At 34.4% G+C, this 13,177-nt stretch overlaps 1 protein-coding gene across 4 annotated transcripts in view; it reads left to right on the top strand.

Moving 5' to 3' along the window:
- Window positions 1-13,177, top strand: part of TRAPPC8 (trafficking protein particle complex 8) — a 66,524-nt gene that overhangs the window by 28,125 nt on the left and 25,222 nt on the right. For 3 of the 4 annotated variants that reach the window (XM_006766375.2, XM_015565679.1, XM_015565678.1), the window contains 7 exons: window positions 2,795-2,926; window positions 4,483-4,707; window positions 6,422-6,530; window positions 7,895-8,089; window positions 8,754-8,884; window positions 11,043-11,117; window positions 11,592-11,718. In XM_006766375.2, coding sequence (XP_006766438.1) covers window positions 2,795-2,926; window positions 4,483-4,707; window positions 6,422-6,530; window positions 7,895-8,089; window positions 8,754-8,884; window positions 11,043-11,117; window positions 11,592-11,718 — 994 coding nt within the window. Of the gene's footprint in view, window positions 1-1,989; window positions 2,011-2,794; window positions 2,927-4,482; window positions 4,708-6,421; window positions 6,531-7,894; window positions 8,090-8,753; window positions 8,885-11,042; window positions 11,118-11,591; window positions 11,719-13,177 lie in introns of all 4 variants that reach the window. The other variant, XM_015565680.1, reaches the window with a different exon arrangement.

Raw genomic sequence — 13,177 nt, 5'->3', positions numbered from 1 at the left:
AGGATTGCTGCCCATCCAAGTTTTGCAATTTAATGATGTTTCATTGGCAATTTAAAAATACATATTTATTCTGTGTGTGTGTGTTTGTATGTTATGTGTGCACACATGCTAGGAATAAACTTAAATATATAGGACTGAGAGAAAAAACTGTGAAACTCTATTGAGAAGTCTGAATAAAGTTCCAAAATAGAAAAAGTAATTAGAGGGAATTACCTGTTCTATTTATTAAAATGCATTTGAAGGCTATAGAAGTTAAAACTGTTTACAGTGATAAGAATAGAGGAATGGACTGGAATGAGAATTTAAATATATATGATTAGGTGTCATTTAATTTAGTGAAGAGTGTTAGATAATTCACTGAATGCTATTGTGACTTGTAGCTAGCTGTTTGGGGTTGGGTTAGTCATTACATGATAATATAACTATAGCTGGATTATAATGTGAAAAATAAAACAAAACAAAAAAAAACTAGAAGAAAATACAGGAGAGCATTTTTAAAAATCTAGGAATGATAACATCCTTTCCGAGTTTGATGTAGTATCCTGAAAACAACGGCAAATATAACATGCTTGACTTTTAAAGAATAAACTCCTTCATGTCAATTGGGAAATACTATTTGCAAATGTATGATAAAGACTTGATACTTATTAAGTGTACAAAGGGCTCTTACAAACCACCTAATCATAAAAACCCATTCACAAAAGAGAATAATTTGAGTTTTTCCATTCATTAATATAGCAGGCAATACTCCTTAAAGGGGAAGCCTTCTGAACTTTTTAATGCAGTAGCTTTTTTGGTCCACTTGAATCACAGCAAAAATTAAGAATTCTTTTCAAATACAATAAAACTTTATGGAGGATAAAGTAATAGATTAAATTATTTTATAACTTACACACATTGTTTTATTTTTCCTTTTTTTTGGAGGGAAATACACTATTGGATGTCACAGATCAATTTATATAATTATTCACATTTGTTTAGAAAAATGTAAATATATTTTTATTGATTTCAGAGCAGGAGAGAGAGAGATAGAAACATTAGTGATGAGAGAAACTCATTGATCGGCTGCCTCTTTCACACCCACTACTGGGGATCGAATCTGCAACCCAAGCATGTGCCCTTGACCAGAATCAAACCCAGCACCCTCCAATCTGCAGGCCGATGCTCTGTTCTCTGAACCAAACCCGCTAGGGCTAGAAAATGTTAATTGAAGCATTTTTTCTTATAGTTAGAAAAGTTTGAAGCAATAATAAATCAGTTGGACACTGTTAATAGATTACGGTATGTTTGTGTAATGGAATACAATGTAGCTTTGAAAGAAATGAGAAATGAGAGATGTAGATGTCTTGGAAAGATGTCCATGATAATAAGTTTAAAAAGCAAAATAAAGAATACTCTAATATCACTTAGCATAGAAAAGTATGTGTATTTTTAAAAAACTAGCATATAAGCACACATGTAATATATATACTAGTATACCACTTTAAGCTGGCAAATTGGATGAGGCATGGGATGGGAAAGAAAGATGTTCACTTTTTTTTCTTCAAGCATTTAGTCTTTAAGGAAAAAAGAGTTTGTATTAATTTAAAATAAAGAAAATATTGTCCTAAGAAAATGAAGATGTAAGCTTCCAACCCTCCTCTCCTCCCCCATGGTAATTCTGATGCATTGATTGATATAGAATCACTTGTTAATTGTATAGTCCTAATTTCCTCACTTATTAGCTTTTGTCTCTTAGTTACCAGAAACATTATCTGATTATTTAGTTTTTGTCCTGAGGGGTTTGAAATAGATAATATCTATCATTTACTGAATGTTTCTGGAGTGTTTCCTCAGGTCTGTTCCAACTCTAATATAATTTTATGATTGCTGCAGAGATAGTTATAATAGTGTCTGAATACTTTTTGATGTAACTATAATCTGTTGAAATGATTTCATTTAAAGTCAATGTTTTCTGTTTTCAACTTTCCCTGGGGAAAATAATGGCAGCAGAACACGTGGAAGGGCATGGTAAGTTCTGCTTGAGAGTAGCTGGAAACCTAGAGAAAGTTTTGGTGAAAATGTTGTTGATACTTGATCAGCAACGTTCAGTACTTTCTCTCAGTGATTTAGAAAGTAATGATGGCTCCTTCAGTTGAAAGATTTTTCTTATGGATTAGGATGTAAGTGCAGTATGTGGTTTTTGTAGACACTGTTGTAAGATTCAGTTGAGGTGGAAATAATTTGAGTTTTTCCATTCTTTAATATAGCAGGCAATACTCCTTAAAGGGGAAGCCTTCTGAACTTTATGGAGGATAAAGTAATAGATTAAATTATTTTATAACTTACATTGTTTATTTTTCCTTTTTTGGAGGGAAATACACTATTGGATGTCACAGATCAATTTGCAGAAGAAATTAGATTGGTGTGAATCTTTTTTTGTGTGTTTGTGTGTGCTCTATTTTCTGGTTTATCATTCAGTATATCTGTATTAAATTCTCAGTTTACATATTGTTTTTCCATTTGAAAGGGGATTGCATTTCTTCAGAGACTTTTTTACGTGGTGTATGTCATAACCAGGCATTTGGCTTTATGAAAAGCAAAAGAAAATACTTCATGGTAGAGTGTTTTCTGAAGGTTTTTTTTTAATGTGCTTATTGGAAAAAAGAATTATCAGGATTGGATTACCCCTTGCTCTCTGCCCTCAGATACTCTAAGTTAAACATTGAATATGTTATTTATTAAGAAAGTAAATGTTTTTCACCCATTATTTTTAATTTTGTGAAACTCACCTTTTCTCTTAAACATTCAACAGGACTCTGATCTTCGAAGTGCTCTCCTTTTGGAACAGGCGGCTCACTGCTTTATAAATATGAAGAGTCCCATGGTTAGAAAATACGCGTTTCATATGATACTGGCAGGCCATCGGTTTAGCAAAGCAGGACAGGTGAGTGCATTTTCTTTAAAAAAGAAAACAACTTATTATTTTAGTTTCTATTTGTTATAATTTGTTATTTTATAAATGTGTGTCATTTGTCAATATTTTATGACTTAATATTAATCCTAAAGACGGATACAAATTTTGTTTCAAGGTAATGTGTAATATTTTATGTCGATAAGAGCATGAGATTTGGATTTAGAAAAGTCTGGGATTCAGTCTTGAAATTCTGTGCATCTATTTGACAGACCTGGAGCAGTTACTGTTGCTGCCAAGGTTCCAGTGCAGATGCAAGAAAAAAGGGTCCTCGCGCTTTCTGTCTGTCTGATTGTGGCAGCCAAGATTGAATGGGGGAGTACAGTGAAAAAAATACCTTGATGTTCTGCTTACAACTTGACTTGGGTAGAGCAATTTTTCTGAGCTTCCTTTTTAAAAAAACAACGAAAACATTTGGAATTTTGCCCCAATTTGTGTAAGGCTAAACCAAATCATATATGTGAAAATCCAGATAAGATGAATGCATTCAAACAGCATTTACTATTGAGTAGGGGTCGAACCTTCCCCCACTTCAGCTCTGCTCTTCCGTTGTCTTCCAGGGTGCTTTATGATGGCATTTACTAAGTAGTAAATGAGTAGAAGTCTTCTTTGTCCCCAGAAGCAGTTGGGTTGGAGAGATCTTCATTAACTCTCAGGGTCCATTCAAGCATTAGTTGGAGGGAGCTTTGCTGGAGGTAGAGAGTGGTAGCAGCAGTCAGATGGTGGTTCCCTGCATGCTGTCAAGTGGTAGATGACTGTGGTTTGCTTTCATAAAGAAAACATTTCTTAAAGAAACAAATAATTCTGGCTATACATGGTGCAAAGTTTGTAATCTACCCTGGGATGGGGGGTAGATACAAGAGTATTTTCTGAAGCAAAGGTTTAGTGGAGGGAGGCCTCTTCCTTGGTACCAAATTCCATCTTTAGGAAGTTGTCTGAGTTTAGCAGGTGGTAATGATTATAGCTGATTAATTCCAAATATCTGCTCAGATGTGGCAGGATGCAGGGGGCAAAAAAAATAAAAAAATAATACCAAACAAACAAAACAGTAGTTTAAAAATGTGTGTGTGTGTGTACAACTGTATACTCACATATGCAGTTTTAGCACACATGGGGTATTTCCATTCAGCCCAGTGCAGTGGTATAAAGAGAGATGACCCTAACAAAATTGAGACTTCATAAGATCACTCTCGTTTATAAGCTAACAACCAAGCCTCTAACTAATCCATAACTCCATAACGCTACTGCTTTGGAAACTCCCAGGTGGTGTTCCATGAAGTCATCATTATTTCTGACTTTTAGACTTCTTGCCCTTGGACAAAACAGCTGCTTTCTGTAGGACCTCTTGGTTTTTAGTAGTAATTGTTGAGGGGTTTTCCAAAATGTTGGTTTTGTTTTCTTCATTATCCCAGCCTTAGAAGGACCAGTTACTAGTTACTTGATTGTGTGTATGCGCGTATTTATTTTTTTCAGTCCCAGAGAAATTTGAATTTGTTGTGTAATACTTTGTTGTGTTTATTTTCTTACAGAAAAAGCATGCTTTACGCTGCTATTGTCAAGCCATGCAAGTTTACAAAGGAAAAGGCTGGTCTCTTGCAGAGGATCACATTAACTTCACTATTGGGCGCCAATCCTATACTCTTAGGCAGCTGGACAATGCTGTGTCTGCTTTCAGGCATATTTTAATCAATGAAAGTAAACAATCTGCGGCTCAGCAAGGGTCCTTCCTCAGAGAATATCTTTATGTTTACAAGGTGAATACATAGTTTCTGGAGTAGATATTAAAATTTTAATCATTTTTAGCGAAAAGCTTAATATTTAGTACTATCCAGCAGGAGTCTAATAAAGTTTTATTAGAATATCTATATATATATAAAGCCCAAGTGACCGTTACGACCAGTTGCTATGACATGCTCTGACCACCAGGTAGCAGACGCTCAACGCGGAGCTGCCCCTGGTGGTTAGTGGACTACCACAGCCAACCTCCTGTGGTCACCGGGTCTCTAGTACAGCGGTCGCCAACCAATGGGCAAACACCTGGTAGTCCATGAGGTCCAAAAGGTTGGTGACCTCTGGTTTAAGGAAACCTTTGGAGCAGTGGTAGCCAGCCAGTTGTCCGTGGACCACTGGTGGTCCGTGAGGTCCAAAAGTTGGCGACTGCTGCTCTAGTGTATATATAATTATCTGTCATAATAAAGTGTGACAAGCTGTTTTTTGGTCATAGCTCGGAGTTGCATTGCCCTTCCAGAGTTCTTTAAAATACAAGATTTTTAAAAATACATATTTTTATTCATTTCAGAGGAAGGGAGAGGGAGAGAGAGCTAGAAACATCAGTGATGAGAGAGAATCATGGATTGGCTGCCTCCTGCATGCACCCTACTGGGGACGAGCCTGAAATGGGGCATGTGCCCTGACCGTGAATCGAATCTGGGACCCTTCAGTCTGCAGGCCGACACTCTATCCACTGAGACAAACTGGCTAGGGCAAAAAAGAATTTTAATATTCCAGTATGTATTTGATTTGTGGCTGTTCTTAGAATCTTAAAGAAATTACATGTTTTCTGGACTGTTTCATTATTATGCTTTTGGAGTTTTTTTTAAAAAATCTTAATTGATTTTATAATATATTGGGTCCTCATATCACCCTGTGGAAAGTATGTCCACTCTATTTTTGCTATGAAAAATGAAGTATGGATCTGTGGGAAGTGGACAAATTACTATGGTGTAATCCAGAAAAATTGAAGGAAAAATATTTCCCTGACACAGGAGGATAGGAGATGGTAAAGCATTGTTTTATGGGGAAAATTGGAAGTTAACAATTTTTTTGTAAAGTCCTTTGAAGAGTGAATACTATTGCATTTTTGTCCTGTAGGAAGTAGTTACCCTTTATGCTTTATTAATTTAAAATCATGTGGATTAAAATTTTGGCAGATAGGATGCTGTAATGAGTCACAGGAAGTAGAATGCATACCAAGATAATGTTTGGAAGTTTAGCATCCAAAGAGAGCTAACTAGCTGAATAATCTTAGACTTTCTTGGGCCAGAATAAATCTCTAAATTCTATATCTCTGATTTATTAAGTAAAGCTAGTAATTCTTTATCTTACTATTTTTGCTTAACATGTTTTTAATACCTTGTGTATTAAAACACTGGGAAGCAGCCCTGGCTGGTGTAGCTTAATGGTTAGAGTGCTGGCTTGTGCACCGAAGGGTCTTGGGTTCGACTCCCTGTCAAGTGCATGTACCTGGGTTGTGGGTTCACTTCAGGCAACCCATCAATGTGTGTCTCTCACATTGATGTTTCTCTCTGTATTCTCCCCTCCCTCTCTCCCTTCCACACTGTGAAAAAGCTATGGGAAAAGTATATCCTCAGGTGAGGATTAACAACAACAGTACAAATGGGGAAACAAATATAAGGAAAATGGAGTTTACTCAGAAATTCTTTTTTATTTCTTTTGTCTTTCTCTTAGAATGTAAGTCAACTATCACCAGATGGGCCTTTGCCGCAGCTTCCTTTACCATATATTAACAGTTCAGCCACACGGGTTTTCTTTGGCCATGACAGACGACCAGCAGATGGTTAGTAAAGGTTTTTTTGGCCTTGTTTCCTAGTAACTATTTTTTTAAAGTTTTTTCCTCTCTCCACTTAAAAGAATGTGTTGTTAAAGAATATTTGAAAATAAATAATCCTATACCATAACACCTATCATTCTGCCATCTGAAGATAATCATTGCATTGTTTTTTCTTAGCCCTAAATTAAAAACTAATAAGTAAATAGCTATAATTATAATGGCTTTTCTCATATAAAGAATGCTCCTGTAATTGTATAATCTTAATTTTTTAATGGCTGTAATATATTACATTGAGTGTATAAAAGTACTTTATTTTCAATTTGCTTGTTATATAATTTGACTGTTTCCATCCTTTTTTATATAAAATCCTGTTGTGTCATCTTTATAAATAAAACTTTTCTTAACTTTTTATTATGGAAGTTTTCAAATGAACATAGACGTACAGAACAGTTACCCCTATTCTGTTGTTCTTGTTATAAGGCTTTCTAAAATACAGGATTTTTCCTTAGGATTGAGCCTTAGAGTGGCAGTACTGGGCCAAAATTAAAATACAATGCATGTTAAAGTAAAGTAATTCTAAGCAGTCTTATATTTAAGCTTAATATGTTTCTTGAGCTAATTTAGTGTTTTATTTAAAAAGTATTTATAACAGCATTGTTTTTATAGCCAAAAATGAAACAATAGCAGCACATGAGTTGACAGATTTTGGTATTTTCATAAAAAGGATTCATGCTGTAGAACATGAGTGAACTAGTTCTACATGTTTCAACATAGGTAATACCTACAACAAAATGCTGAGTGAAAAAAGTTAGAGTGATAGATAAAATACAATTTCATTTATATATTTCAAACATAAAAACCAATTCTATGCATTGTTTAGTATCTACCCATATATGGTAAAGTAAAAAAAAAGGATGAGGATGCTATACTTCTGCTTTGGAGCAATTCCGGGAAGAAGTGCCAGTGGAGTTGAAGGATTGAAGAGGGTTTCACAGATCTGTAACATTTATAACAAAATAATTTTGGGATAATATGAAAATATTCTTTTGTTAAATTTTGATATACAATTATTTGTTACATTATTCTTCATGGGTTTTGTTGTTGTTTGTTTTTGTATGTTTGAAGTATTTTATATAAAATTGCTGTGGAGAATGAGAGAAAATATATCCTTTCGGAGTCAGGAGGAAAAGACCAGAAGAGTTCCAGATAGGTGAGGGTTAACAAGAGGATATCTTTTCTCTTAGATATTTGGAAATAGGCAAGAGTGAGTGTATATATGTATTTGGATAATTTAGATTTTTATTTAAAGTGTCTCATTTGAGTGTAGTTAGTAATAAACATGTATATTTAATTTTGATACTTTTTTTTAGGTGAAAAGCAAGCAGCTACTCATGTAAGTCTTGATCAAGAGTATGACAATGAATCCTCTCAGCAGTGGCGAGAACTTGAAGAACAAGTTGTAGCCTTGGTTAACAAAGGAGTAATTCCACCCAATTTCCATCCCACGCAGTACTGTTTGAATAGTTTTTCAGATAACTCAAGATTTCCTCTTGCAGTTGTGGAAGGTGATATACTGGAATTTTTATACATGGTTTTTTGTTAGTCTGTTTTACTTACAGTAGATTCAACATAATGTTTTATATGCCCCAAGTCACCAGAAGCTGAGGGTGCAAAAATAAATTAGGAACTCAAAATTTAGTGAACTGCATTTATAAAAGCAGGCGGTGGGGCTTCCAATATAAGTAGATGCAAAGTGCTGTTAGAATGCCAAAGAGGGAATGCCATCTCTAGTACAGAGAAATGGAGGAACTGCTTTTGAGGAGGCAGTTTTTTTGTGTTTTTTTTAAAATATATTTTATTGATTTTTTACAGAGAGGAAGGGAGTGAGAGATAGAGAGTTAGAAACATCGATGGGAGAGAAACATCGATCAGCCGCCTCCTGCACATCTCCTACTGGGGATGTGCCCACAACCGAGGTACATGCCCTTGACCGGAATCGAACCTGGGACCTTTCAGTCCGCAGGCCGACGCTCTATCCCACTGAGCCAAACCGGTTTCGGCGAGGAGGCAGTTTTAAAACTAAATCCTGGATAAACAGACATTTACAAGTTGGTAAAGCATAGTCTAGGCAGAAATTCAGAGCTATGAAACAAGGCGTATTCAAAGAATTTGCACACAAGATGAAGTATAGGATTATTAAAGTTACTGACTGAGGCATTTCTTTTATAGAACCAATCACAGTGGAAGTGGCTTTTAGAAACCCTTTGAAGGTTCCACTTTTGTTGACTAATTTGTCATTGCTCTGGAAGTTTCAACCTAAAGATTGCAGTGGAAAGAATGATGAAGAAGTTAAAGAACTAGTAAGTTATTAAAAGGTATTTGTAATAAGCTTGTTTCAGTGATAGCATAACAGATGCTGTAATAATATTTCAATTTCTCTGTTTAGTGGACTGTACTTACTCTTTTTTAAGCTTTTTCCCCCTAGTTATAGAAAGTGTGTTATATACCTATTGTTGAAAATTAAAAATGCAGAAGAATATAAAGAATAAAAATAAAAGTCTCCTCAGTTTTTAGAAATAGCCATTTTAACATTTCACTGTATATTCAATAACTTAGATTTGTATTTTCCCCTCACATAATGGGATTGTTCTCATATTATATATATTGTTTTTTCATTCTATGTTGATTTATTTGCATATTGTAATTTTAAAATGTCTTGCTGTTTCATTATTGCGTAGTCATCGTACAAATGATCTATAAGTTATTTTATCTCTCTATTGGTAGTTATTTTGGAAGGTGCCATTTGTTTACTATCCATAAGTCCATGAAAATTTGGGTGCATAGTATTTTTTATAATGATTATTTCTGTAGGAAAGATTCCTAGGCATGAAGTTAGAACATTTTAGGGAATAAATATTTTCATATTTTATTGGTTTCTCAAAAGGTTATACCAACGAGTTTCTCACCAGCACAATATGGGGGTTTGGTCATCTTTGCAACATGAAGTCTTCTTATTTGTAAAAAAAAATCTTGAGTTGATAGGTTAAAAAATGCCATCTTATACTATTTTATATTTTATCTTCTTGATGGGTAGTAAAGTTGAAATTCTTATATTTGTATTTCTTTTTGTTTGAATTATATTTATTTTTTACTATGTCTGTAGTAAGCTCTTTATATATTTAAGATGTTATTTTTGAAGTAGGAATGTCTGGAACAACGAATTTTTGTTACCCAGTTGATAGTATCAGAAAGAACTTGGACAAAAAAAAGAAAGAACTTGCACAAATACATTTTTTTACCTAGTTTTTATTAGTTCATTTACTGATATCTTTTATATAAATTTTACTTCTTAGTACTACTTTCCTGTGTGCTTTAATAATGTGGTAAGCATTATTTTGGAACTGGGAAATATTCCAACATGTTCATGTTCATTTATGAAGGGAGAACCTGAAAGACATCTGTTGTATTAACTTTAAACTATTTAAGCTCTTCTTTTGAAGTGTTTAATTTTTTTAAAAAAGATTGGCTTATTTAAAACCTTGCTGTTTAAATTAATTGAAGACATTTTGTGATTACTTATACTCATTGTGAATATTTTGAAAGAATGAGACTTACCAGGCTCTATTCTGACTTGAATTTTAGTTATTTTTCTAATATTTTATGGATACCTGGAATACATATTAGAAGAGTATGAACCCTTTACTCCTGGAAAAAAAATGTAAATATCTATTAGCTTTTAAAGTATATTAGTTTGTTTAATAATTAGATTTCAAAGGAGGTTTATTAAAGCTAAGTAAAAGTTTTATTACTTATATTGAAGGTATTCTTTTTTCTATAAATTTCAAACTCTGGATTTCTTCATGAATTTCAACTGATGGACTAGATGCTGAACTGGAATTTAGGGAAATTAATCTCATGGTAAAAGTAAATCTGTGGTCATGAGGATCAGGTTTACTCCAGGTGTGAGCCAGTTAGCTGTGCTTGTTACGTGGCCAGAGACTAGAGTTCCTTACTGGTGTCATTGATTGGAGTAGATAGGCCTTTTTTGCTCTCCCCACAACCCTTATTTTCCACCAATCTAAATTTTAAATATCCTGCTTAGGCTGCCATTACTTTTCCCATGTGTAATTAACCAATTTGGAAAAAGGTGCAGGTTGGAGTGAAAGGGGGAAATTGCTCTGAGTGCAAGATTAAGATAAATGGCCATTTTGGCCATTGTTGATAATAGGCAGCTGAACTTTCTCTCTTGAGGTTTTAACCTGTGGGTGGCTGCAGCTTCACTTACTGTCCTCAGTTGAGTTGTACTGAATTAAATGGGGGGAAAAACAAGTGACCACTACTGAATGGCTTCACTGCCCTTGTAAAAGTAAAACTCTGCATATTGCTTAGCACATAGTAAGAACCTAGTAAATACTAGCTATACTTATTGTTGTTCTTAGTGTTGACACATAGGAATGTTAATAATCTGATAACTTTATTTATTAGAATGTATATTTTACAAAATAATTTATTTTTTAGGTAACAAGTGAACCCGAAATGATTGGAACTGAAGTTATTTCAGAATTCTTAATTAACAGTGAAGAATCTAAAGTGGTAATTATTATTTTTCAGTCTTAAGTCTTTCTGAAAGAAAGATGACAACTTTTTAAAAAATCAGTTTATTCAGTTTGTTTTAGGTCCTGGTTTTCTTAAAAACTAGAATTTGGGAGATTAGGATACTGGGATTGCACAGGAGGAAATTGGTGGGAAGAATAGGTTTGCAGTGGTCTTTGGTTTGTTAGTTTTCTAAGAAGCCTGGTGAAAAGTTTTTGCTTTTTTCTTGCGGTCAGTATATTTGGTTGACCAGAAGATTTCATTATTATTAAAAGTATCGATGAGGATCCAGGCATCTGTTGAATTTAGAGACTTTCTTTTGAAGAAAATGTTTTCCAGTAAGAAATATTAGTTGATAATTTAAAAGTTTAGGTCATGAGTTTATATTTCTGCAACATTACAGAATTTAGGTGTTCTACTGTTTTTATGATACTGTGAAAACAGATAATGAGAGTGACTTAAATATCTCCACAGGCCAGACTAAAGCTCTTTCCCCATCATATAGGGGAGCTGCATATTCTGGGAGTTGTTTATAATCTGGGCACTATTCAGGGCTCCACGACAGTAGATGGCATCGGTGCTCTTCCTGGATGTCACACAGGTAAAGCTATGGCATTACTAAACAGTTAGGAAGCTAGTACTTAATTCAGTCTCTAGAGAATAAAACGAATATGAGGTATTTTAAAAATAGGTTTAACGTACTTTCAGTTCAGCATTTAGTCAGACGGGAGAATGAATAATTTGGATTATTTTAAACTGACATTTTTCAAAAATAAACTTTATTCCTTTCTAATGTATTTTCTTTTGATAATCTTTAGTTTCTACCATATGAATTTCTCTTTTCTGTTATTGATCCAAACTTAATAAAGTCTGACCAAATATAATTAAACCATTGATTGAGATTTCTGCTGCCAATACAAAAACCATCTTAACATATTCTATTTTTGAATATTGTCTTTTAGCAAATTAAAGACCAGTGTTTTCACATCATTGGATATTAAACATCTTTAATTCTGTCATCTCTCCTATGAAGAAAGTAGGATTTTAGTGTTAAGGTGATATTTTTGGTGTCCCAGATGATGTTTTACAAATTTCAGAAGAGTAAAACTCTAAGATACGTATTTAACAGAGTTTACTTTTTTTCTTTAAATTTAGGGAACACTTCTAGAACTAATATTGTAATTGTTATATGTAGTTATTTAAGTTGACAAGATGCTACACAGTTTACTGTAAAGTCCCTTCTTTTGGCCCTTCATTTTTAGTAGATAAGGCTTATTTTTTTAAAACAGACTTGAATTTAAATATAAATGATTTTTGTACAAAGTAAACAGAAGTGGAATGAATCCATAAGAATTCAAAATTAAAAACAAAAAATTTACACTGAAGTTGAGTATGGTATTCTATATTTTAGTACTATATTTTTAATTCCTGGGCAACATTTATAAGTAATCTTCCTAATTTATTGCACATTTTAAGTAAGTAAGCTGAGTGTTAAGAATCTTAAGATCTTTTCCTTTTCGACTTGTACATATTTAGGATCTTAATCTAATACCAGTAATTTATGGTTTTCAATAAACTATAGATCATAGTTTCATTTATGGTAACAAATATATTTATTAACTAGAGGCCCAGTGCACGAAAATTCATGCACTGGGGGAGGGGTGGGAGAGGATCCATGTGCCAGCTTAGGCCCGCTCCCTGGGGGAAACAGGCCTAAGCTGGCAGTCAGACATCTCTCTGGCAGCCCGGGTGCCCTCGGGAGCTCTCGGGGGATGTCCCAGAGCGAGCAGGCCTAATCTACAGCTGGACATCCTTAGCACTGCCAAGGAGGCTCTTGCCACCACTGCTGCGCTCGCAGCTATCAGCCCAGTTTGTGGCTGAGTGGAGCTCTCTCAATGGGAGTGCACTGACCACCAGGGGGCAGCACCTGCGTTGAGTGTCCACCCCCTGGTGATCAGTGTGCGTCATAGCAATGGGTCGTTCCCAGTCTTTCCACCATTAGGGTCAATTTGCATATCACCCTTTTATTATATAGGATAGTATAATTTACTAGATATATC

This window comes from Myotis davidii, unplaced genomic scaffold (genome assembly GCF_000327345.1).
Source record: "Myotis davidii unplaced genomic scaffold, ASM32734v1 scaffold520, whole genome shotgun sequence".
NCBI lineage: Eukaryota > Metazoa > Chordata > Mammalia > Chiroptera > Vespertilionidae > Myotis > Myotis davidii.
The sequence above is the reverse complement of the archived record's forward strand: the minus strand, read 5'-3'. Positions and strand labels throughout refer to the sequence as shown.